General features: G+C 31.1%; 2 protein-coding genes across 5 annotated transcripts; both read left to right on the top strand.

Annotated features, from left to right (window-relative positions):
• Positions 1-1,597: 1,597 nt before the first annotated feature.
• Positions 1,598-11,321, top strand: LOC114182036 (putative cyclic nucleotide-gated ion channel 20, chloroplastic). 2 transcript variants are annotated; one of them, XM_028068778.2, is made up of 12 exons: positions 1,599-2,065; positions 2,266-2,454; positions 3,583-3,681; positions 4,212-4,346; positions 6,182-6,409; positions 7,877-8,119; positions 8,282-8,430; positions 8,831-8,908; positions 9,317-9,446; positions 9,595-9,838; positions 10,675-10,813; positions 11,042-11,320. In XM_028068778.2, exons 1-12 carry the CDS (start codon positions 1,715-1,717, stop codon positions 11,175-11,177), a joined length of 2,121 nt encoding a protein of 706 aa, XP_027924579.2. In that variant the 5' UTR covers positions 1,599-1,714; the 3' UTR covers positions 11,178-11,320. The 2 variants fall into 2 exon arrangements, with proteins under 2 accessions (XP_085528617.1, XP_027924579.2); XM_085672491.1 differs by lacking the exon at positions 2,266-2,454 and having other exon boundaries at positions 1,598-2,065; positions 11,042-11,321.
• A 6,835-nt stretch (positions 11,322-18,156) lies between these two features.
• LOC114182037 (putative cyclic nucleotide-gated ion channel 20, chloroplastic) lies at positions 18,157-26,877 on the top strand. 3 transcript variants are annotated; one of them, XM_028068779.2, is made up of 13 exons: positions 18,157-18,441; positions 19,112-19,618; positions 20,213-20,404; positions 20,512-20,610; positions 21,780-21,917; positions 22,920-23,168; positions 23,522-23,767; positions 24,346-24,491; positions 24,943-25,020; positions 25,117-25,246; positions 25,535-25,781; positions 25,914-26,076; positions 26,452-26,877. In XM_028068779.2, exons 2-13 carry the CDS (start codon positions 19,118-19,120, stop codon positions 26,564-26,566), a joined length of 2,304 nt encoding a protein of 767 aa, XP_027924580.2. In that variant the 5' UTR covers positions 18,157-18,441; positions 19,112-19,117; the 3' UTR covers positions 26,567-26,877. The 3 variants fall into 3 exon arrangements, with proteins under 3 accessions (XP_027924580.2, XP_085528843.1, XP_085528842.1); XM_085672717.1 differs by having other exon boundaries at positions 18,166-18,441; positions 19,086-19,618; XM_085672716.1 differs by having other exon boundaries at positions 18,166-18,441; positions 19,100-19,618.
• The last annotated feature ends 509 nt before the right edge of the window (positions 26,878-27,386 follow it).

Here is a 27,386-nt window from a genome sequence, read left to right on the forward strand (position 1 = left end):
GACCCACGTTTTATTCGTTTTATTCATCTACGTCTCTCTTTTACTTTTCTTTTAATATGTTTTGGGTCTTTACTTCTCTTTACTAAGTCGCGCACTTCCCTTCTTTTTTGACTGGACTACATTTTTCCTCTTTACACCCATTATTTTATATTTTTTATAACCCTATTTTCACTCCTCATATCACTATCTTTTTTACCATGACATCTCACTTTTTCAAATATACCTTTTCTTTAAAAAAAATGAAAAAGTATAAAAGACATTAAAAATGAAAAAATATTTTTTTTTTTACTTTTTGGTGTCTGTAGGTCCATTTTTAAATAATTAAAAGACATAAAAAATTTAAAATGAAAAAAAAAATCAAATCAACATCCAAACAAATAGCAATTCATTAGTTATATATATATATATATATATATATATATATATATGAGATATTTGACACCATTTTTAATCCAACATAGTGAGTTCATGAGTATTTTTATCTTATGTAGTTTTTAGCTTTAACTATTTTATCTAATGTGAGACTTTGACTCACATTTAGACTATTTCCAACAATCTTCTTTTAAGGGGTGAGTATTTTTTGTCGTATGGCATATTCGTCTTCAGGTATACGGTAACCACCATTTTTTTCATAGTTATTGTTTCTGAAAAGAATATCCAAATACCTATTCTTATCTTGTTCACAAAATAAAGAAAATTGAAAAATATTTTTAAATAATTTTTCATATAAAACTACGCAAATCTTAATTTCTTTACGAATGAAAAATAGCAATGATCAATTCTTGTCAAACCTTTTTAAAAAAGTTTATATTTTTATTTCTTTTTTATTTTCATAAAAAATAAATATTTTAAAATATCATATCTGTATTCTATTATTCCAACCATTAAGTTTACAGTCTTTTTTAAGCATCTACATTTATGAATATCGATGTCAAACACTTTGCAAGAATAAAATCAATAAAAAAAGTGAAAATTTTTAGATGAATTTATAGTATATAAATAAATACAAATTTTAAACACAACGAAAATGATTGAACTAGATAATTGGTCGATTTACATAAATTATGGGTACTACACATAGTTGTGAGCTGTGAACCTTTACATTTTTTAAGAGAAATTACAGAGTTAGATGTGCATCACAGTTTAATTTTTGTTTTTTTCATTCAACATTTATCTTAAGCTTTTAACTTCAATTTCAGACATTCACAGTTCTTCTTCCTAGACATTTTTATTCACGCACCTCCATATATAGTTTCAATCTATACTTCCATGAATTTAAAAATTTAAAATTTATCTTGACATCTGGGGTTATGCAATGTGAAATGTATTATCTTATTCACGCACCTCCATAGTTTCTAAGTTTTCTCTATAAATATATTTTACTCTAATTTTTTTTTAAATTAAAAAAGGAAAATTCTACAAAATGATAACAACATCAATTTAACATAGAAAATTAAATTGATTCTTTTTAAAGAATTAGAAAATCAAATTATAAAAGAACTAAAATTTAAAAAAAAAATTATAAAATTGTAATAACACAAATCCTCACACATACCATTATTCAAAAAATATATAGTTCATGAGAAGAAGCTGCCCAGGTGCACCGAAAGAAGAAAGAGCAGATAAATTGTGAGGGAAGGACCCACGCGCAAGTAATGTACTTTCTTTTCACTGTTATTTCCTCGAAGACGAAGACGAAGAAGAAGACTCCCTCATGAACCCTTCACACTCTTTTCTTATATATGTCTTGGTTTACTTTCAATATCTGCACTCTGAAACTATAAACAATTTGTGGTGGTTCCTTCTCACAGGTCACATCTCTTACCCCTCTTTCTATAACACCCTTGCTTTACCTGGAAACCTTTTTCAGGAAAATATGGAGGCACCACCACAGTCCCAAACACCAGAAAATGATTTTCTCAACAACTATGATAGCAACAATAAATATTTAGTTAAGTCTGGATCACTGGGAATGTGTCATGATGCATATTGTTTAACTTGCCCAATTTACCTCCAGGCTACCCTGCAAAGGAATTCAAACCCTTCGGATATGTTCAATGATAAGGTACACCATCTATCCTTTTTTCTCAACTTCCTGTTGAAGTTGCCAACATTACACTTTGTGTGTCATGGTTCTTAAAGCTTTTGCGTGTATCATGCACAAGATGCTTCTGCGATCGAGTTTAATAATGATTTTATCTAGTGAATCACTTAGACAAAATTAACGCTTGTTGCTCAACATATTTCAACTTTGAAAACTTTCAGTTTCCCAATACCCTTCATGGGGATGCCAGCAGGAGTAGGGCAAAAAGGCTCCTTTTGTTCATTAAAAATCTTCCAATTATGAATCCACATAATAAACAGGTTCAACGATGGAATAAGTTTTTTTATATCTGTTGCTTGGTGACAGTTTTTGTGGGTCCATCATATGTCTTCATGCTCTATTTGCAGAAGGTATGGTCTCCTCTTTATTTTTTATTTAAAATATTGCATGTTGTATCTAGTTGGTTACTAATCTTTGTTTGAATGATACAAACTCTGATCACTTCAACAAATACTTATAACAATGGCATAAATATTATGGCCTAAAATAATTTATTTTTTTAAAGATTTTATATTTCTTTATAATGAAATGTTTTGTTTGAACAGATTTTTTTTTTGAAGTATTTCAATTAGTTAAATTAGTAAAAATTCAAATATCTTTAAAATAGATAGAATTTGAAAGTTTTCTCACTCAATCTCATACTATGGACTCTTTGGTAGAGTTTTCAATTTGACCTAATGCACGGGACTTGACACTAACCCACATGGGCTAGGGCCAAAAAAGTCCACATAACCAAAAAGTCACACATTAAAGAAGCCCATAAAACCAAAAACTCCACAAAAGCCTTGTGGGTCATGGACAATACATGGGCTTTTTTCTTAAACATGAAAAATATATTATTGAACCTTCTGACGCCAACCCAGGTCATCTCAGTTCGGCCCAACATGACTTGACCATCATTCGAGCCCGATGACCAGGACGGGCCTAACTGTCCTGACTACCTAAACGGGCTAGCTCAGTCAGACAATCCAAATGGACCTGGCAAGCCCGACAACCTAGTAGGGCCAATCCGGGCCAAAGACCTAGGCTAGGTCTATGAAATTGACGGGCACGACCGACCCGTATGGGTCGTTGGGCTAGTCATATCTGTTTGGATCGTCGGATCGGCCTAGCCTGTTTGGGTTTCCTGGTCGGCCCAACTAGGTCATTGGGTCGAATCATCCCGACTAGGTCATCAGGTCGGTCCGACCTATTTGGGTCGTCGAGTCCGTTTTCAAATTTATCATGAACTCAAAACATAATTAAACCTAAAATAAATATTGTTAAAATGAAATTTTATCTCACAAGAAATTTAATTGTCTTATCCAAACAAGAAATTGAAATGTAAGGTATTTTAATTTCTTTATCCAAACAAGTTATTTAAAAAATGAAGGGAATTAAATATAAACAATTCAAATAAAATGTATTTCAATTTTTCAACATTGTTGAAATGCTTCATCCAAACACATAGGTTATTTTTTCTAGCTTGTTGAATGCAGGAAAATATGTGTATTTCTGCGGACCTAACTGATTCTCTGCTTTCTGAAACAATTTGGAGGTTGAATACTGCCATGCAGTGGGTAAACATTGTTTTGCAGGTAACTCTTAAGAATTCTCTCATGGTTGTTTATTTCTTTCAATCTTATAACTATATTGTTACTTTTGAGACATATATTTAAGCTGCTTTCTCTGTTAGTGTATATAACATAATCTGCTGAATTTTCGTTTAAACAGTCTCAGAATCATGCTTTTGTTTCCTTTTTGCATCATACCTAAAATTTGTCCATTATAATAAAAATGTCTATTGAATTTAAAACTTGGCTTCCATTTTTATCATTTTTTTTTTCTTGTAAGGTTCGTGTAACAGTCACGACTATGATCACGGAATAACTTTTTAACTGTGGTGTGCTGTTATGCTGTTATGTTGATACCTAATAATATCACATGTATGAGAAAAATTATATTGTTAGACTCATGATCAACCATGGTAGGTGATGAAGTGTGAGTGAGAAGAGAGTAAACTAATGAAAACAATTAAATGATGGGGAGTAGGATATTTTTTCGCTGTACTTTGCTTCATTTTCATAATTTAAAGCGTAAATAACTCTGTTAAATTGCTTCTCTGCAGTTTAGGATGGCCTACGTTTCTCATGAGTCATCTTCACGAGCTGCACATTTAATTGACCATCCCAAGAAAACTGCGCTTAAGTATCTGCAGACTTATTTTTTAATCGACTTATGCATTGCGGGTTCCCTCCCTGACGTAAATTTCTTCCCTTCTTTTTTTTTTGTGAATTTTCAGTTTTTTAAATTTCTTTAGCAGAGTTTGCTCGCTGCAATTTCTTTATGGTATGTTTGGATGAGACAATTCAAGAAAGTGATTCATTTATTTGGAGAATTTGAAATTCTTTGTAATGAAATGCTTTGTTTGGATAGAAAAATTGAAAAGCATTTAAAATGCATGCATTTCTTTGAAGTATTTCAATTAGTTAAATTAGAAAAAATTCAAATACCCTAAAAAAATGTGGAATTTGAAATTCTTCTTACTCAACCTCACACTCTTGACTCAATTCCAAATGGACTCGGCAAACCTAACAACCATGACAGGTTGGGTTGGCCAGATGATCAGACGGATCGAACCAACCTAACGACACAAACGGGTCAAGCAGGCCTGACAACTCAGACAGGTCGAGCAGGCCCGACGACCTAGATGGGTCGAGCGGGCCCGAGACGCAGACAGGTCAGGCGAGCTTGATGACCCAAACGGGTCAGGCGGACCTGACGACCTAGATGAGTCAGGCGGCCCAATGATCCAGACGGCCCGACGACTCAGACGGGTTAGGCGGGCCTGACGACCCAGACGGGTCAAGCAAGCCCGACGACTTAGACATGTAAGAGGGCTCGACCTAAACGAATGGGGGGTGACTTGGTGACACATATGGGTCGGGCGAGCTTGACAACTCAAACATGTCGGTCAACCCCAACAACCCACCCTGCCCAGGTAGGCCCGATGACTAAGATGTGTTGGGCTGGCCCAACGGCCTAGACAGATTGGACTGACCCTACGACATAAACGGGTCGGGCGGGCATGACGACCCAAACAAGTCGTGTGGGCTGGAAGACAGAGACGGGCTGAACCAACTTGACAACCAAGACGGGTCAGCGGGTCTGATGGCCCAAGCAGGATTGGCGAGCCTAGTGACCCACACGGTTTTGGCAGGCCAAATGACCTAGAGGTGTCAGACGGGCCTGACGACCCAAACGTGTCAGGCAGGCCCAACGACCCGACTGACATGTTGACCCGATAAGCTTGACTGACCCGTTTCAAATTTATCATGAACTCAAAACATAATTAAACTTAAAATAAATATTGATAAAATGAAATTTTATCTCACAAGAAATTCAATTATTTTATCCAAAAAAGAAATTGAAATGTAAGATATTTTAATTTCTTTGTCCAAATAAATTATTTAGAAAATAAAAGAAATTTAATTGCAAGTAATTCAAATACAGTGCATTTCTTAGCATTGTTGAAATGTTTCGTCCAAATAGAAGGTTAACTTATATCGTCATTATTGTTTAACATGAAAGCTTAATATCAATGTTTTCTCTACAGATAATCATGTTATTGAAATTTGAAATAAAAAAAAAAAAGTCTAGAATGTATTTTGAGTTTTCTTAAATAAAGTCTATGAAAATTAGAAAGTTTATAACTAAGAAAGATGTAGAAAATTCCGTACTGAAATCTTAATCAAAGAAACTCCTAGTAAAGAGTTTAGATTTTCAAGCAAGAAAATTAAGTTCTCTCTTCTAATTCTCACATCTTCTTCTAACAAATCATACACAATCTGCTATTTTTAATACAATATTTGCTCCCGATTATTTTGTATTCTGCATTTTCAAACCTGACAATTGGTATCAACTGTGTACGAGAAAGAAAGTTAAAAAAGGATTTTAAGATAACCAAGTTTATACTATGTGTTTTGTATTGTTATAAACCCAACACAAATCATAAATAATGTGAGGAAGGAAAGACTTTTCAATAGTGAATGTACTCTTGAAATTCCTTAACATATATAGTGAAATATTTGCATGCAGTTATTGCTAGGACCACTTTATGACCTGGGATTTTTTGAAGAAACTAGCATCATATTTGATCGGGGAATAGAAATCTTTACGATGTATTTTCTGAGATTAGTCAGGTTGCTGCGAATTCGATGGTTTACAAGGGAAACGTCAACCCCGGCTAAAATCTTTAAAAATCTTCTCATCGTTGTGCCATTCGGCTATGTTGTTGGTTCCATCTGGTATGTATTTGGTATAGAGGTGAGTGTTTGAAGCCTCATTAAATTTCATACCTCTGCTTTAAATATTGGGTTAAATATGATTTTGGTCCCTCAAATTTCAACCAATTTTAGAATTAGTCTCTCTTTAAAATTTTATACCAATTTAGTTATTTATATTTAGAAATGCATGAAATTAGCTTTTCTTACTAAATTTTATTAAGTTTATTTGACATTTTAAACGCATTTTATGATAATATTTGAATTAACATTGAAGCAAAAACGTGGTAAACGGGATAAACAATTCAAATACTTTCGTGAAATACGCTTGAAACGTCAGATGAACTTAACAATGGTTAAAATGACTAAATTCACACATTTTTAAAGGACTAAATTGGTATAAAATTTCAAAGAGAAACTAATTCCAAAATTTACTAAAACTTAAGAGATAAAAACATATTTAACCCTTAAATGACGGTAATGCGCAGTTGCTTCCTGCACCCTATCAATTTCTACCCGCACTCTCATATTTTGGAATTTCAATTTTACTTTCAGATTTATTTGAAACTGATCTCTTTTATCGGAAAAAACACTATTCTAGTACAATTTTAAAGATGACCGAAATGGACAGGTTTGAAATACTTATGAAAGTGATGAAGTTATATAAGGTCATACTAAAATAACACGATTTTAGTTTATAATATTTTAAAAGTTGAAGCTGTATATGAATTTAGTTTTGAATATTTTAAATTGAAGTTCTCTTTAAATTGAAGTCGTAGAATCATGAGTCGACTTCGATTTTAAATATTTTAAATATTTTGAAATAAATAATTTCAACTTAAAATTACTATACAATGTGCTGCCTAATAAAAAAGAAATGAAAAATAGAATTACTTTGGGATAAAATCATAGGAAGTAGGGGGAAAGGAGAGATGAGAACGGAGAAGAGAGATAAAATTTATGATTAAATTTGAAACACGTAAAATTATTTATCATATTTTACACATTTGAGATGCAATTCAAGTTCGAGGGGTGCAAGAAGCAATTTCCTAACGGGGTGGGTTATACAGACTGGTTTGTTTTAATAAAATATGGGGTGGACTAGACATTTATGTCCGTTCTAGATGATTTGCAGCGCAAATTATTATGTTTTATTGATTGTGTCTTAAATATAATAAATATTTTTAATTATTATTTCATTACTGTAATATATTTTTAAATAAAAATTTTTATTTTCATTTATAATTTATTTAATACATAATTATATTATAAAAGGTAAAATTAAAATATGAAAGTGAACAGAAAATAAGAGTGAATAACTATATAATTATAAATGATTTTATTAAAGAAACCCATATCGATCACTGTTGACAGAAGGGCACTGTTTTCCTTCTTTCATTATTTCTTTCTTCTCTTTCTGTGTTCTCTACAGTTTTTTATGTATATTGAAGATAATTGTTGAGATGAGTTGTGATGTCTCTTCTTTTTTTCTTCATCTTCTTTGTTGCAGAGAGTTAATGAATGCTTGCTAAATGCCTGCAACAATATCAATTCCATTAAAACTACATGCTTAGCATTTACTTATTGTAGCAGTAGCGATGCACCTGGCCTCTGGAAAGATAATGAAAATGTCACTGCTTGTTTGAGTTCCTCTTCCGCTAGTCACTATGGGATCTTTCAAGATATTGTACCACTTTCTACTGAAACTAGTCTCACAAAAAAAATTTCATTTTCAATGTTTTGGGGCTTCAAGGTACGTTGTTTTCTTATTTCTTTCTAACTTCTTTTCTACCTTGAGTGTTACCACTTCAATATACTGCAAACTAATTCTCTCTTATATGTATATAGTTTTTATATCCTACTGTAAATTTCCTCTCATCTACTGATAAGCATACCCTCGTGATCTATGATGCAGCAAATCATTACTCTAGCAGATAATCTAACTCCAAGCTCAAAATTTCCGTTGGAAGTGTATTTTACAATGGCCATCATGGGATTGGGACTTTGCTTTTTTACACTTCTCGTTACAAACATACAGAACCTTCTTCAGGCCGTTCAAAGCAGGTACAACTTATTGCTATAATATTATAATATAAGTGAGTGTAAGTTTTATATCGAGTAAAAATGAGTAAATAAAATACTATATAAGAATAAGACCGATAAGTCTATTGTTTTAAAGTTTTAGATCGAGAACGATGTCAATATCTTATTTGGTTGAACTCAAATCTTATTGATATCCTCGTAAATCTCTTCCGTCTAAAGACGTAACAAACAGCATAAACTTGTTTTGACAGATATCCCCATGGTGCTCCTTTTTCTAATCTCGGCTTTTGCTTCTTTCTTTTACTTTTTCATTTTTGCCAGAATATTGATAGACATTTTGGGTATCCATCAAACTTGTAACAATACTCTTGCTTGGTCATAATGTGCTTCACATGTTTCTTTTCTTCCATAACACTTACAGGAAGACAGAAATGGAATTTAGAGATCGTGATGTCGAGCAATGGATGAACCGTCTTAGATTACCAGAAGATTTAAGAAGGTATGAGATGTTTGTTATATTTTATATAATTTTATTATATAAAGTTATTATTACTATAATGTTTTGTCTTTTGGTTAACATGATTATAACATCTTAACGGATACAATATCTGGATTAAGTTTGTTATAAGCTGTATTATCTGTTTATAGTATTATAAATATCATCTTTTTCCTGATTTTAGGAAGATTAATATTTCATATAAATTTTACAGTTAGATCTCATGTTTCTGACAATAATAATATATTTTAATTTTGTACTTAGAATATTTGTAGGTTGTAGAGAAATCACAAAAGACTCTCAACACTTCGAGAAAAGAAAATCTGAGAAACATTTTTAGTTTGTATCTAAACAGAGCCTATAAGAATTACGGATAATAATCAACTGAGAGATATTGTGTCTGCAATGCAGGAGAATACGAATATTTATACGGTTTGATTTGCCAGCAACAAGGGGTGTCAATGAAGAAACGATTCTGGAGACTTTGCCAGATGATATCCAGACAGACATAAGACGCCATATCTTCAAATTTTTGAAGAAAGTATGCCCTAGAAATTTGTGGCTTAAATGACTATTAACAATTAAATAAAGTATGATTAGTTGTTGAGTGAAATATTTAAGATCTGTGTGATTTAGAAGTTAACATATGTATGGTGATTTTACTTTCTGAGGATTTAAAATATGTGCAGGTTCAAATATTTAGCCTGATGAATGAGGCAATGTTAGGTGCCATTTGTGAGAGACTAAAACTAAAGAGATACATGATGGGAAGTAAAATTTTGAGTGAGAGGGGTTTTGTAGAGAAGATGATCTTTGTTGTGTGTGGGACGTTAGAGAGCGTTGCAGCAGATGAAACTAGAATTCTATCGGTTGGTGATGCTTGTGGACTAGAACTTCTCGCGTCGTATCTTGACCCTGATTCTGTCAGGACAGGTTTGCCAATCCTTGATTATAACGATCATCATTTCCTCTCTAAACTACAAGGATCTATAGTGATAAATTCTTAATTGTTTTTTTGATTAAATATGTTTTTGTTTTTTTTAGTGAAAATTAGAATTAGATCTTCTTCAAAACTTTGGCTCAATTTAGTCTTCTAATTTTAGAATTTTGTAAATTTAGTCTTTTTAACCAAATTTTGTTAATTTTATTTGATATTTCAAACAAGTTTCATGATAGTTTCTTAATTAATATCAAAACGGAAATGTGTTGAACCATGGAAACACTCAAATGTTATCATGAGATGTATTTGAAACTGTCAAATAAATTTAACAAAATTTGGTTAAAAAGAGACTAAATTTATAGAGTTCTAAAATTTGCGAACTAAAATGGACCAAAATTTCAAGGAAGAAATAATTTCAATTCTCACTCAAAGTTATGAGACCAAAATCATATCTAACCTTGTTTTCTACAAGAAGTTATTAAATTACTGTATGAATTAGTTTTTGTACAAAGTAAGATATAGAAATAATATTTACATAGAACATTATCTAGGATTTCTGATGTTGGTGTCCTTTTTTTATCTCATTTTTACTCCTCAAATTATTATTTTATTTAAATTAACTTTTTTTCAAATTTAACTATTTTTCTAAATTAAATAAAAAAAATCATCTATTAAATAAATAAAAACTATCTATAATTAAAGTGTAAATATTATTTATATTTATTGTTATAGTTATAATTTCATTATTTATTGCTATCACAAAAAAATTGTACGTTTTCATAGTTATAGTAACAACATGCATGACTCACTAATATGCTTTCTCTTGCAGATTGTGAAAAGTTAAGCAACAGTTCAATAAGGTGCTTAACAAATGTAGAGGCCTTTACGCTTGGGCGTGCAGACCTTGAGGATGTCTTTAGTCTTTTCTCAAGATTCTTGCAGAACCCTCGTGTTCAAGGAGCAATAAGGTCTTCTATTATTCTTTATCATTGCATTTAAGTTTATGTTCCAACCTAATAATATTCACACTTTTCATCTTTCTTCCTTAAAAATGATGTTAACTTACACTTAAGTAACATGGTTCATTGAAAAACACATGAATAAAGAGAAATGATGAGTGTTTTGAAATTGCTTTTCTACTTTTTATGCCTTATTTAACTTCTATTCTGAAAACCATGGATTGGAGATAATGTTAGGTATCAATTGCCTCATCGGAGATTACATGCAGCTAAACGGATTCAGTCTGCATGGAGAAACAGGAGGAGAAGAAGCTCTGTTGAAACAGATAGCATTAGCATTCAAATTGAAAGAAACTCTGAGGGTTCATCATGAATTTGATTGATAGGACCTACTCCATGTTAGCCAGAGAATAAATTTGGAATTCTTTGGATTTAGATTTTCTATCTATTGTTAGGTTTCTCTGTGTTGTTCATCTGATGCGTCTTCAAAAGATTTTGAAATCAGTATATTTATTTTATTTATTTTAGTATTTTGTTTGGATAAGATATTAAATTTTAATTCTTTTTTCAAACAAAATATTTCAATTATCATTATAACTTATTTTTAATAATTAAAAAAATGTATGTCTTCTACTTAACCATTGATGTTATTATTTTGGCTTAAACATGTTTGATGTCAAAGTTTTCTATGATTGAATGACATTATGTTTAATTAGTGACAACCACAATTAATTTCAACTCTCATAACTGGCATAAGATTGGTTTAAAAATTTTCTCATGACTAGCATTAAGATTGGTTTAGAGTTTTTCTAATCAATATAGTGAATAAATTTGGACCCACTTTGTACAAAAAACTAACTTTGGTAACATTTGATAACAAAAAACACTTACAAGCATTGAAAAAATTTAATTGATCTGTATAGGAAATGATTTTACTAACACTGATAAAAAAATTAATTAATATCTATCAATAAATAACTCTAACCTATAAGTAATGATGACTGAAAAGTAATTATAATTGATTTTGATCTAAAAAGAAATTCTCATAAATATCAATCAACAAAATGTAATTCAACTAAATTCAAGTCAACCAAAACATAATCGAAAAGAAAGAAAAATATGCAAGAAAAGATAAAACACTAGGATTTCATATAAAATTTGAAAAGCCCTCTATAAATTAATTTATGTTATAAAAGAAAAATCTTCCACACAGTTTGGTTGCTATTTATTATTATTATATGTCCTTCATTTGACTTATAATTATAATTTTGTTTTTCTTATACTATATTCTTATAAGGGGAGATTTTTTAACTCGAATATAGGGATGAAATATTTATTTTCAATTTTATATTTGTTTCATGTTTATTATTGTTTTCATTTTAAATTATTAAAACAATAGCTTTTATTTTTCTTATTTTTGTACCTTATTATTGAAGTTATTAAATTTTCCCATAAGGTATTATATGAGTTTGTTCTAAAAATCTACCCTTAAAATATGTTTCGGAATATTTCACGCATTTTGAAATTTTTATTTCGAAAATTTTGTCTGGGAAATATTATTCAAAAGTCTTGGAAATATTATTCTAAAAATTCTAAAAATCCTATTATGATTAAAATGGTTATTTTTTAAAATAGATGGAGTGCAAAAAGAAATTGATGGGTTCAGGAAACAATTAACAACTCACCTTCATCCAACCCACCCTGGTTGCTATCCATCTTGAAAAATGCCGGCAAAACATGTACCAAAGACATTTCTATTCACACCCCTATTTTACTGTTCACATTGGCACATATATAAATATATTTAGCATTGTAAAAGAATAAATATGAAGTAAAAAGTAATTTATTTTCCGATTTTTCGAGGGATCTTTTATTAAAAGCAGAAACATGTTTTAAACACACTTCATTAAATTAAAACCCGATAATGTATCGGTGTAAATCTGGAACTCTTATACAAAAGAATTTCATGTAAAATTGGAACTATGATTTTTATGAATAGTTACATTTGGTTTGATGTTGTTAAAAATATTTATACAAGTTTTATTTAAAATCATAAAAATTATGTATCAAAATTTTTAATTAGAATCTTTAATTATTGTTGGGAAAAAAAGTGATATATATATATATATATATATAATAATGAAATGGAATAACATGATGAACCAATTCAACTTAAATAAATTAATTAAGTTAAACTTTTATAATTAGGTCAAACGTAATCCAATTTTTCAAGAGTTACATAATTAACTGGGTAAGTACTATTTGAAATTCAATCAAATTAAAATGATTAAATAGTAAGATCATCATTAGTTAATTTATTTTATTATTGTATTAATTAAATATATGTTTTTAAAATATTAAATTATAACACCCCATTTAATTAAGTACGTGAAATTAAAGGAATGTCACAATAAAGATAACATAAAAATGCGGTCTGGGATCAACTCCATACAACCCATGGCATATCACGATGCCTAAAAGAAACTAGAGGAAAAGCTAATCAGAGTGCATAAAACTAAGGACGAACAGATACATGGGTTGCAACCCTAAATGAACTCATACAGGAATAGCAACCAGTGACTATGCAGCAGAGTCTCCACTTCCTTGCTGACTCCTGGAACCTCGCCCATCTGCTCCCATCAATTAAATTGATAATCATCGCAAGAAAGAAAAACCACATACAAGACAACCATACAATACACAGGGTAAGCTAGAGCCAATAACATAATCATCATATAGTCACTCATATTTCATCATTCAGTATCCATATAACAACCAAGCATGTTATGACTCTTCATTCAATACACTACGACTTGACTCGACTCATCCGGATACGTATAACTTGGTCGGATTCAGCGGATGCTTGCACTTGTGGTGGATACCCCTGCTCGACCCTGAGCTGCTCATCTCCGAGCTATGTGTTACAAGTGTTACGATGAATCAAATCTCTCTCACCACAAGGTTAGCCCTTAATGAATTTCAGGCCTCCTGCTACTCTCACCACAGGAGTCAGTCCGCTCTAAGTGAGACTAACTGGCCCCTTAGAGTGTCAGGATGCAGTCCTTACCTTGAATCCTTTCCTAGTTATACAAATGGGGCACCACCATGGACACCCACTAACAGGGGCCGTGGAATTACGTCCCGACCACTGAAGCACGACCCTGGGAATCTCACCTAGAGATCCCAAGGACTTACGCATTGACACGGACCAAGCTTTCTTAATCAATCAAACAAATTCAGCATGCATACACACAATATACATATACATATACATCTCATACAATTTCTCATTGTCCGCATCTTTCGTATTCCCAACCAAACCTTGCCAACTCGTTATTCTCGAGCCCAGAATATGGAGCTCTGTCTCATACCATTACCATGTCACATTGATACCAACCCTTTCATATCTCATGTTGAACTCATACCAAACTCATCATTTCATTTTCATGAATCATCTCATACAATCGTCATGCTCACATCATGTTAAAGCCCACAAATCATAACTCATACACCACCTCATTCACAAAGGCCATCCAGTTCATAAACTTAAAAGAATACTCATACAAGCATGTTGTCCACTTTTGAAATCAAAGAAAATATCAATTCCAGCCACCTTCTCGCCCAACATCTCGCTCAGGCAGAAGAGTCTCGCCCAGGCGAGGAGGACCCTCACTCAGGCAAGCTCCCTTCGCCTAGGCGAGAGCTCGACCTCCAGAATTAGAACCATGCGCGCGTTCTCGCTTAGGCGAGACCCTCCTCGCCTAAGCGAGACGTTCGCTCGCCCAAAAGTGCAATGGGTCGCCTGGGCGACCCTGTGACACCCTGACTATTATACTAAATAATTATTATTTGATAAAAAGATATGGAATCAATTTTTTTTTTTTAGAGATTATCCTTGAGAGAACATTAATAATAACATAACTTCATATTCATATATGTAGTTTGCATCTATGTAATTGTTCATGAAATATTACAAAAATATATATTTGTTAAATATTAAGAGTCCTACATCAGAATAGAAGATTTTCTATATTTTTAACATCTCCTAAAGATATTAATAGAAATTATCCATGAGTCAATCTTCAGAAGATCCACCAATAATATCCCGAACAACTCTCACTGAGCAGGTTCCTCTTCTGCTCATGCAACAGGTACATATGAAAGAAAAATATGAAAGGAGTGAGGTCTTTATAAGCCTTAAATATCAATCTTAATAAACTCAACAAACAATACAGACACCGGGGGCCTAGATTTGAAAAGTTTAATTGGTCTGTATTAGGAAATGATTTTACTAACACTGATAAAAAAATTAATTAATATCTGTCAATAAATAAGTCTAACCTATAAGCAATGTTGGTTGAAAAGTAATTATAATTGATTTTGATCTAAAAAGAAATTCTCATAAATATCAATCAAAATGTAATTCAACTAAATTCAAGTCAACCAAAACATAATCGAAAAGTAAGATAAATATGCAAGAAAAGATAAAACACTAGGATTTCATATAAAATTTGAAAGTCTTCTATAAATTAATTTACGTTTGAAAAGAAAAATCGTTCACACAGTTTGGTTGCTATATTTATTATTAGATTTAATTATTCGGATGATACACATTTTGGTAGGAGTGCGTTAATTTTTTTAAGAAATTTCAAATTAACACACTTCTATTAAAGTGGGTACCACCAGATAATTAAATCTTATTATTATTATTATATGTCCTCCATTTGACTTATAACTATAATTTTGTGTTTCTTATACTATATTCTTATAAGAATCTTAATCATAAAAAAATATTAATAATTTTGTAAAAAAATAAAATAAAATAGTTATGAGGAAAATATTTTTTTTTTTTGCATGGACACATTAGTTGTTTGAGTTCAAACATGTCTCATGTTGACTTTTGTCTCGAAGTTGCGTGTACTAAACCAATAATGAAAGTGTCTCCATTCGTATACTTCAAATTCGTTTCAATTTTAAAGGGAAATTTTTGTATTAAGTGGAGATTTTTTGACTCGAATATAGGGATGAAATATTCATCTTCAATTTTATATTTGTTCCAATGTTTATTATTGTTTTCATTTTAAATTATTAAAATAATAGCTTTTATTTTTCTTAGTTTTGTACCTTATTATTAAAGTTATTAAAATTTCCCATAAGGTATTATATGAGTTTGTTCCAAAAATCTACCCTTAAAATGTTTCAGAATATTTCACGCATTTTGAAATTTTTATTTCGAAAATTTTGTCTCGGAAATATTATTCAAAAGTCTTGGAAATATTATTCTAAAAATTCTAAAAATCTTATTATGATTAAAATGGTTATTTTTTAAAATAGATGGAGTGCAAGAAGAAATTGATGGGTGCAGGAAACAATTAACAACTCACCTTCATCCAACCCACCCTGGTTGCTATCCATCTTGAAAAATGCCGGCAAAACATGTACCAAAGACATTTCTATTCACACCCCTATTTCACTGTTCACACTGGCACATATATAAATATATTTAGCATTGTAAAAGAATAAATGTGAAGTAAAAAGTAATTTATTTTCCTATTTTTCAAGGGATCTTTTATTAAAAGCAGAAACATGTTTTAAACACACTTCATTAAATTAGAACCGGATAATGTATCGTTGTAAAACTGGAACTATGATTTTTATGAATTATTACATTTGGTTTTATGTTGTTAAAAATATTTATACAAGTTTTATTTAAAATCATAAAAATTATGTATCAAACTTTTTAATTAGAATCTTTAATTTATTGAAAAAATATCATTCCATAAAGTAATTTTGTTTAGGAACATTGCTGGGAAAAAAAAGTGATATATATATATATATATATATATATATATATATATATATATATATATATATATATATATATATTATTGACTCAGTTTTTCTTTGGTTATTCATTTAAAAAGTGACATTCAACGAACCATTCCTTAATTAAGACATTCTTATCGCTTTGCAGGCCACACAGTATTATATATATGATAATGAAATGGAACATGATGAACCAATTCAACTTAAATAGATTAAGTTAAACTTTTATAATTAGGTCAAACGTAATCCAATTTTTCAAGAGTTACATAATTAACTGGGTAAGTACTATTTGAAATTCAATCAAATTAAAATGATTAAATAGTAAGATCATCATTAGTTAATTTATTTTATTATTGTATTAATTAAATATATGTTTTTAAAATATTATACTATTTAAATATCAGTAAATAGATTATATTATTGTAAAAAATATAATTTAAAATTAAAATTTTAATTATAATCTAGAAATTTATTTATCTAACCCTTTCAAAAATTGAATTAAATATAGTTAAAAAAATCAATTAAATTCAACTGTCAGATTTTTTTTTATTTGATTGGAGAATAAATTTATCTAATCCTACCATAATTCAATAAAACTCAAGTCAACCTACATAAATCTATATTCATGTTTTGGTGAAAGATGTTCCCATATAGTTAGACTTTTGCTTTGTAGATATGATTTTAAATAAACTATTATATATGCTAAAGTTGTTAATTTTATGTTTAAAAATTATATGTTGGTAGAAAATTTATACCATGATGGTATGGAACATTACACTCCTACTATTTCAACCATATGTATTTGGGAGTAATTAATTAAAAATAAATATTGAGATATTGACAAGGTTTCAAATATTGATAAAAGAGACATATACTGTACTTTATTATTTGTACTGCATAACATTAATGCTTGCCTCATATAAGGATTCTTATAACAAATAACAAATTTAAAATATAAGTTATAATAATATAAATAAAATATTTTAATTTTATAAAGAAAATGTAAACCATGATATTTTAACTACTAATAGTTTTTTGAAAAAAATGATAATTTAAAATAAAATAAAATAGATTAAAAATAATATGAAAAAGAAATCCTAGAATTTCATGGATAAAAACTCTTAAAACTCTTCTTTCTATTGTCCAACACCTAATAAGGTATCCTATACGTTATAAAATATGTATTTAATATGTCGATATATTTATTTTAAAATTATGAAATATAATATGTAATATTAAAATTATTAACATAAATAAATTATAAATTATTATTTTTATAAAAATATTACTATTTTATACATTAAACAATTTAGTAGTATCATAATAATATCTTACCCAAATACAATATCTTACAAAACTACATATCGAAAAGACGCAAATTAAAATATCGATAGATTAAAATATCTCGATAGATTACCGTCTAACAGTGACATCATTATCTAAAACAATGGTATTACGTATTTTATTATTAAAATGAAACTGCTACTTATTTATGAACATAAAGTTTGCAATGTTTTGGTCTGTTGAAAGTAAAACATAAAACACGCACAGACAAATTCACAATTGACTTTGTCAAGCACTCAAAGTCTTCCTCTTCACAATCTCTTTCTCATACGGTTGTTCGTATTTAAGTGTTCACTTTCACACTTCATTTTCTTTATTTTCTGAGCTCAACTTCTCTCTGTTGGAAACTGCTTTCTGCTTCTCCCCATGATCACCAAGCTCCCAAAATTGCATTTTTCAACTTGAATTCTTGGTGGGGTTTTCACTGGGAATTCAATTCCCCTTGAATCAGCTCTTGCACTTTCTGGGTTTGTTTTCTCTCTTGCTTTTTTTTTTTTTTTCATTATTGTTCATGGCATTTTCTGCAAAGTGGGCTTACTGATTATTATTACATTATACTGGAATTCTTCAACTGATTCCTGATCCCAGTTGCAATTTGTCACAATAGGTTATGGTGCTTCATATTGTTTTTAAGTTGGTGTATATGTGTTAAATTTAAAGTTTATACACAAGCACTTATGTGTGCATAGGTAGGGACATTGTCGAAAAGGTATAACTGTGTTTGGAAACTGTTAAATTCTCTTAAAACTTGGATGGTAGATCAATTTCAATGATTGTATTGCCAGTTTAGGTCAATTTAGTAATTGGTTACTTCCTTTAAGATAAGGGGATTTGTCACTTGTCTGTTGATATAAGTTATTCAGAAAATTTCAAAATGTATAGACAAATATATCATTTTATAATTAACCCTCAGCCTTATAGAACAAGAATCTTCCTTGTGATTATGCTTAAGTTTGTTACTTTAGGAACAGTATAGTCTTTGGTCTTTCATTTTCTGTTTTCTTTTTACATTAATTTATGCTTTGCCCTTTCAAGTTTGGAGCTAAATAGGATTGTTTTGCTTTAAAATTGCTGATGTGTTGCAGAAATGTATATATTGATGTTTTGTTAGTTTAATAAAAAAAGGACAATCACCAGGGAAACATGGCTCGTTTTGAAAAAGATGAGGTTCCTATGCTGTCTGAAACACGTGGTCAACTATCTGATGAATTCGTGGATTCTAATTTCCGGAGGCTAGTATCTAGAACACGAAGTGCTTCAATGTCCATTCCTATGGCATCATTGGAATCATATGAGAAAGAAACTAGTCTTGTGGGACATACCGGTCCCCTTCGTAGTTTGAGGAAGACCCCCTTTGTGCAGATGAGTGGTCCACTGTATGCTACCAATGGAACTTCAAATTTTTCAGGACAGAATATAGCTGCGACAGGAAACAAAGTAGTGGAGAGTAAGACAGAAAATTTCTCTACTTTCAATGGCACAAATGAAAATCGTTGGGATAATGACTATGACAGAAAGAATGAACACTTAATGAGGTCTGGGCAACTGGGAATGTGTAATGATCCTTATTGTACTACTTGCCCCACTTATTTCAAGGCTGCTCAGCCAAGAACTCGAAAAACATCAGCTATATTTGATCCCAAGGTACTTTTCTTCCTAAAATATACTTCTATTTCTCCTTAAATTTAAGAAAACATTGTCTTCTATGTTTTGAAGTTGACTTTAACAATATGCTGCATAACCATGTATTACACTGATGTGATTTTGTACTGCATATTCATTTTTCTTTTCTGACCAAATTCAGGTGTTCAGGATAGATGATTTAATTAACCTAATGATTTATAGACATTTGATTGAGTTATACTGTAACTTTTTTGCTTCTTAAGTAGCATTTGTCATACTTATGCACAACTTCACTATGTGTCCTTGTATAATCACTTAGTAAAATTAAATGCTTATGATTTTGCTCTTCAAATTAAAAGAAAATGTATTCAAGATGAACTATGTATATTGTTCTTTTTGTTGATGTCATTGTCCATTTTGGGGGCAATAGAAGTATTTTCAGCAGACAATGTTTCATTACTTATGCAACACTTAAATTCTGAAGACTACTATCAAGACTTTTCTGTATCCTTACACTTCATATTCTTGTGACCTTTCCATTTGTTTTAATAGACACTTGTATGATGTCATTCTCATAACCAAACTCACTTTCATTTGCAATTTGAATGTTTGCAGTTCCCCCATGTTTTTTATGGGGATGCCAAGGGTTTTGGTAGAAAATTTCTTTCCTTCTGCTATTCTTATGTTCCTGGAGTTATGAATCCTCATGCAAAAGTTGTACAACAATGGAACAAGATCTTGGCCATTTTTTGCTTGGTGGCAATTTTTGTTGATCCATTATTTTTCTTCTTAATATATGTGAAGGAGGTCTGGATTCTTTTCCTTTTATTTAATTAAATCTTCCTAGGTGCAGATATTTGTCTTGCCCTGCTACTATTTCTGCAATTTTATATTTTTCCACTTATTATGTGCAGGATGATAAATGTATTGCAATCAATTGGACAATGACAACAACGCTTGTTTTTTTTAGAAGCATTAATGATTTGATATATTTCTTTAACATTCTTCTCCAGGTAATTTCTCAGTAACTACTTTTTAGAATTCCCCTCATACCCTTATGTTCAAATACAATAATGATGCCAATTCGTTGGATTGAATTATTTGATAAGATCCTTCCTTGTCAACAAGTGTTTATTATTCATTTTTTCTGTTTTTGAGAAGGTAAATATACTGTCAAATGTATTCCAGAACAATTTTCTAGCAACAGAATAACAGGGTTTAGGTTCTTTGTTGCTTTGAATCATACATAAATATTCACTAGAGGAATAATAAGATCATTGGAGATCCCTCGTGTGTGCTAAGCATTTCCTGTTAAAGATAGAAATTATCTTTTGTTTTTGTATACATCACTTTTAACTTAAAGATACAGCGTTGTTTACAGAGTGCTTCATGTTGTAGTTTGTACTCTCTTTTTTGTTTTTGGATAAATGCATGCAGACAATCTTAATAGATAGAGAGTGCAAGAACATGTATCTGGTGGAAGTAGAGTATATTTAGTAGACTTCATGAGAAAACACAGATATAAATGAGCATGTGATGATTCATGGATAAAGATTCTCTTGAAGTAACTGCTAACCAATGCATGAGATTGTTTATGATACTTACTCTAAATTTCCTAAACTTTCAGGTTAAAATGAACAACTACGAGCACATTTATATTTAAACCAGAAAAAAAATAAACTAGAATTCCATCTTTTATACATTCAGAAAATGAAGGTCATACACTTACTCTTATCTGGTGGAGGACCAAGTACCAAAGATATATATTGTAATTGTACTAATTAATTGTACTGCTGCAATTCCGGACATACTTTAGGGTATTTGGCATTAAACTTCAATATTTCCCTGTCAAAATTTCACCCATTCACCCTATTGCCACATTTGTTGCAGAAAATCTTTTAGTTGCAGGAGTTTTTTCCACTTAGATACGAACCCCTAAAAGTTCTTTTTTTTATATATTTTTTAATGTTTGGCAATTAGCAATATGGTGTCAAATCTGGAAGACAATGACTTAGATGATATAGAATGCTGGACCTTGACCTTATTGATAATATATCGCTGCATCTTGTGTATGTCTTACCGTTTTTTATAATTAGTTCAGGTCAAAATGAAAAGAAAAGTACATGCATCCTAAATCTTAAATATGACTTTTGAGTTTTATAGTCTTGTTTGCTTTTTACAGTTTAGGCTTGCTTATGTTTCTCCTGAGTCAATGGTAGTAGGTGCTGGAGATTTAGTGGACCAACCCAAGAAAATTGCTCTTAATTATCTGAGGAGTTATCTTTTTATCGACCTATTTGTTGTATTTCCTCTTCCTCAGGTAAACTTCTTACCTTCACCCTTTTTGATTTGTGGTAACTTTTTTTTTATATTGTTTCCTTGCCTGAGTTTGCTCATTGTAACTTGCTATTTTGGGTATTTAGTTTTATGTGCCACAAAGCGAAAAGTTTACTATGAAGTATAAGATGTTCCATCCATACAATTGATTATGAATGCTTGATGTTTCTCTTCATTTCAGTAGTTCTGTATCTTTTTATTAATTAGAAAACATGAAGTTCTTTGATGTTGCCATTCACTGAGATGATGAGTTTGGATTTCATAAGATATTTTTATATTGAAATATTATTCAAATCTCCCCACCCAAAAGAGAACACAATACTGGGATTTGGATTTTGTATGAAGTTGAGTTTTTTCTTGGTTCTTTCAAAATATCAGTTGTTTACTTGTGTTTTTATTATTCAGATTAAATATGGAGTGCTTGAAACTAGCTATTAAGTTTTCTATGATAGAATCTTTTGTAATTAATTACTGTTGCCAGGTAATAAGAACATGAGAGCATTGTAGATCTATCTTTTACAGTTTCTCATAAAGGCTATTATGACTCGCTAATATCCAATTACCTTGAAACATGTATATTCCATAGGCCCACTTATTATTTTGTTGAAATTAAAATTAAGAAACGAGAGCATTGAGGATCTAACATTTATAATTAGTTGTAAAGGCTGTGATAACTTGTTTAACAATCAACTATCTTAAAAGCTTAAGCTGCTAGTTGTAGGGTAGAAATGATATTTATAGCAGAACAATGTTTTAAGTGCTCTGAAATTTTTTTGTTGTCATGTCTTCTTTATCTTTATAAACTGCTTTGTTCTATGCTGTCTTGTTCAAATTCAAATGAACCAAACCTTTTGTTGTGTTCTGATGAATAAATAGTCTGTGGAGAATTGACATAAAAATGTACTTGACAATTCGTGAAAAGGATTAATGGTTTATTGTGTACTTTTCAAATTCTTTGTTTTGACATGTAGTGAAATATTTGCAGGTAATGATATTATCTGTCCTACCAAATTACCTGGGATCATCTGGAGCAAATTATGCTAAAAATCTTCTGCGTGCAGCAATCCTTGTGCAGTATTTTCCCAGATTATTCAGGTTTCTGCCTCTGCTAATTGGCCAGTCTCCAACAGGATTCATTTTTGAGTCAGCCTGGGCAAATTTCATTATAAATCTTCTCATTTTTATGCTATCTGGCCATGTTGTTGGTTCTTTCTGGTACCTCTTTGGTCTACAGGTGAGTAAAATTGTTATTTAAAGCTTCATTTTTCAGAAAGTACAAAATCTCATCTTCCTATCTAACTTTCATAATTTACTCTGAATTCATGTTGCATGGAAAAGGAGGATTGGTTGTAAATAATATGGTAATATGTTACAGGGAGTATGAGCAAAAATAGAGTATGAAAGTAGTATGTTCTAAGAAATTTACTCCTTCTAAACTTTTGTAATGTTGATAATGGCATTCAACTATCAGAATTGTTGTCTCCCTACATGCTAAATGAACTGTTTAGAATCAGGAATTTGATTCCGTAAACGAAGGGTCATATTGAATTATAACTTTCTCTTTTATCCTCCTCTTCCTTCTTCCAGAGGGTTAATCAATGCTTGCGAAATGCCTGCCGTGATTCTAATATTCGTGGATGCTCAACATTTATTGATTGTGGTCGTTTATCTGGCCGTAAGTCAGATATATGGAGCGAAAATGTGAATGCCACTGCATGTTTGAATGGCACTTCCGGTGCTTTTCAATATGGAGTCTATGTAAATGCTGTAGCACTTACTACAGAAACTAAGGTGATCAACAAATATGTATTTGCACTGTTTTGGGGCTTCCAGGTGTGTATTTCATTCTTCTCTTTTATTTTTTTACTTTTATGGTAATTGTTTACAGCTATGAAAATTCAAATAAATTTAATAAAATACATACATACATATAGGGGGCACATATCAAGTGAGAGCTTGAAATGAATTAATATTGACTATTCAATCTTACATGATGGTTAAGAGTATTTCCTCTAATCACTGACGGTCTCACCTGATATATGTCAATGTTTGTCTATCTATGAAGATACTACTTGTCAGATTATTAGAAATCCAAGAGTGAATTTAAGTTATACATTAGGTAAAAATAAGAAAGTTGAGCATCATATAAGAAAGAAGACCTAGAATGGTGTCAATCTTTTACGTGGGTTGAGTTCAGGTCACAATTATGTAATCTCTCCCTAATGAATCCTCTTTTATGTGAATCCAACATAGATCAATGTATGTGTATGTCAGGATCAATTCCTCTAAGATTACCCATGTAAGATCAATTGATCTATGTCTGTTGAGATCTAAGAAGCACAAAGTCTTGTATATAGTGGTTTTTAATATGATATTCCTCAACAGTTATACATTTGTCATATTTCTTACAGCAAATTAGTACTCTGGCTGGTAATCAAACCCCAAGCTATTTTATATGGGAAGTCCTTTTTACGATGGCCATCATAGGTTTGGGACTCTTACTTTTTGCACTTCTCATTGGTAACATACAGAACTTTCTTCAGGCTCTTGGACGCAGGTAGAAATTTTTGCCATTTTATTTGCCATACCCCGTGTTGATGACAGTTTTTCTCTTAATGCATGTTTTTAAATGGATTATATTAACTTTTTCCCTCAAAAGACTTCTCTAAAAGCCAGAAAAAAATATTTGTTTCTTCAAAGTAAGCTGGATAAAACACACTAAAATAATCTATTTCCATAAAATAAACCTCTCTTTACCATTTCTTTCATTTGAAAATTTAAAAGTAATGGGATGGAGGGATGTGTCAGTGTAATTATGACATGTTACCCATGGTAAACAGACGCGTTAATATTTGTATGTTAATCATTAATTTGGGATTTGATTGTGTTTATGATTAATTCTCTTTGTACAGTACATGTGTGACACACGGAATCACAACATCTAGATATCCTTAATTTCTGTAAGGATCATAATGTGCTTGATATATTTTCTTTCATCATGATTACAGGAGGCTAGAAATGCAACTTAGAGGTCGTGATGTTGAACAATGGATGAGCCACCGTCGCTTGCCAGAAGATCTAAGAAGGTAAGAAATGTTCTTATTCTTTTCACAATTCAAAAATTCACATTTTCAGAAAGATATCTGTCTACTGGTTGATTCAATACTTTGTCTTCCATACAGGAGAGTACGACAAGCAGAACGATATAACTGGGCAGCAACAAGGGGTGTAAATGAAGAGATGCTTCTGGAGAATTTGCCAGAAGATCTCCAGACAGACATAAGACGTCATCTCTTCGAGTTTGTTAAGAAAGTATGCCCCCAGAAAATTTGTTGCTTAAATGAAAATATGATTAATTGTTATGTTGAAACTTTAAAAGGGGTGTTTCTTTCTAAATTCTGTTCTTTTGTAGGTGTCTGTCTACTGTAACCAACTAGATTTTAACTAGAAGTTGAATATGAAAAACTTAAACCTCTTTGAAAAAGCTTTATTCTTATTCATCATGAAACCAGAACTGTGACTCATCAAAAGCCAAAGCATTCAACACACTTGTAAGTTCTGTTATGAGAATTTAATTTTCTGAGGATCTGAACACTTCAGGTTCGCATTTTTGCGCTGATGGATGAGCCTATCCTAGATGCAATATGCGAGAGACTAAAGCAAAAGACATACATCAAAGGAAGTAAAATTTTGACTCAGGGTGGTCTTGTAGAGAAAATGGTCTTTGTTGTTCGAGGGAAATTGGAGAGCTTTGGAGATGATGGAACTAGTGCTCCCTTATCTGAAGGGGATGCTTGTGGTGAAGAACTTCTGACATGGTATCTTGAGCATTCTTCTGTAACCACAGGTACAACCATACTTGGTACAATGATAACATGCATGTTAAAGTAGACATCAGCAGAAGTTGCAATTTTCAACAACTTGGCCTCACTACAAAATGAGAAACATGTTTAACCAATGTTTTTCTTGTCTTTTGCAGATGGGAAAAAAGTAAGAGTTCAAGGACAGAGGTTGCTGAGTAACAGGACGGTAAAATGCTTAACAAATGTGGAGGCATTTTCACTTCGTGCCGGAGACCTTGAGGAACTCACAATTCTTTTCACAAGATTCTTGCGGAACCCTCATGTTCTAGGAGCTCTGAGGTATTTTCATTTCACTCCATTTCCATGTTGTATTCTGGTTTATCTTTCAACTTAACCTTGAACCTTCTGACATACAAAAATGAACATCATTCCAAATAAGACTATATAATTATTAGGCATCACTATGAACTTTGATATCTTAGTTATGCTGTCGCCTCAAAATGAATATCATTCAACTGTATCATTTCTTGAAGAGCATTCTTCCATTACGTTTTCTTGACATGTCTAGGAAGCATTTACAACTTTGTTACATAGCTTGAAAGTGTTCAAATCCATATTTTTTTCTTAGAATGACCATAATATGCATGTAACTAGGATGCTTTTTATGCCTCATAAGTTTTCAAAACAAATGATTTGAAAATTGTATGATGTTAGGTATGTATCACCATATTGGAGATCCCTTGCAGCAAGTCGTATTCAGGTTGCATGGAGATACAGAAAGAAGCGTCTAAGTCGTGCCTATACCTCTCAATCAGATCAAACATTCTGATGTTTAGGTTGTACTCATTAGCCACACGAGGTCATAGGTTGTACTCATCACTGTATATACTATTTATTCTTTAGTAAATGCTACTGCAAGATTAGAGTTGTGTTATATAATTTGAACAATATTTACTTTATCTTAAGAAAAAAAAAAAAAAAGTAGAGCTCCCAATATTAAGTGAAGATTAGGGCCAAGATCAAACTATAGTTTGAACAATATTTTATTTCCGAAATCATTACTAGTACTCACAAGTTCATTCTTCCATGTACATGTTGCATTCATTTCAAAATATATGATATGACAAATAAATTCATATCTGTTGTAGATATTGTTTGAACTCATTTCAGCTGATAGAGAATATCTTGATTGATTTCAAGATTTTTTTTTTTTAATTTAAGAATTTATTTTGACTTTATTGACTACTTGAAACGAGGTAATTTAAAAAAAAATAGATGAATAAGTTGAGTCAAGTCAGTCACTGGATAAAGTTATCCTATATGTAGTCAAACGAGTTGACTCAGTCAACTTGGTGTTACAGTCAATGAAAGAAAGAAAGAAGAAGTTTCAATTGTACGAGGATTTCTTGAAATGGCATGTTATGCAGTAAAGTGCATCGTAAGATTATTGTAATATTAATTCTGTGAAAGGGTTAAATTGGTCCGTGAAATAAAATGTAGTGTATGGTGTGACACTATATTTTTCTGTATTCAAGATTACAAAATAGGGGCACTTGTTGTCATAGAAAAACAGTTAAAAAAATGATTTTCCAAATACTGGTTATTGTTCTAATTTTTGTGGACATGTCACAATTTTTCTAAGTTTCATG

The sequence above is a fragment of the Vigna unguiculata genome, chromosome 4 (genome assembly GCF_037176805.1).
Source record: "Vigna unguiculata cultivar grain cowpea cultivar isolate G323 ecotype 2 chromosome 4, ASM3717680v1, whole genome shotgun sequence".
Classification (NCBI taxonomy): Eukaryota; Viridiplantae; Streptophyta; class Magnoliopsida; order Fabales; family Fabaceae; genus Vigna; species Vigna unguiculata.

What these genes read in the sequence shown, in the direction of transcription:
- LOC114182036 (XM_028068778.2), top strand. Translation starts at nt 1,715, where the DNA reads ATGAACCCTTCACACTCTTTTCTTATATATGTCTTGGTTTACTTTCAA. An exon ending in CTTCAGGCCGTTCAAAGCAG is followed by an intron (nt 8,431 to 8,830) that starts GTACAACTTATT and finishes TAACACTTACAG; the next exon opens with GAAGACAGAAATGGAATTTA. An exon ending in CCCTGATTCTGTCAGGACAG is followed by an intron (nt 9,839 to 10,674) that starts GTTTGCCAATCC and finishes TTTCTCTTGCAG; the next exon opens with ATTGTGAAAAGTTAAGCAAC.
- LOC114182037 (XM_028068779.2), top strand. Translation starts at nt 19,118, where the DNA reads ATGGCTCGTTTTGAAAAAGATGAGGTTCCTATGCTGTCTGAAACACGT. An exon ending in TCTTTAACATTCTTCTCCAG is followed by an intron (nt 20,611 to 21,779) that starts GTAATTTCTCAG and finishes TGCTTTTTACAG; the next exon opens with TTTAGGCTTGCTTATGTTTC. An exon ending in TTGTATTTCCTCTTCCTCAG is followed by an intron (nt 21,918 to 22,919) that starts GTAAACTTCTTA and finishes AAATATTTGCAG; the next exon opens with GTAATGATATTATCTGTCCT.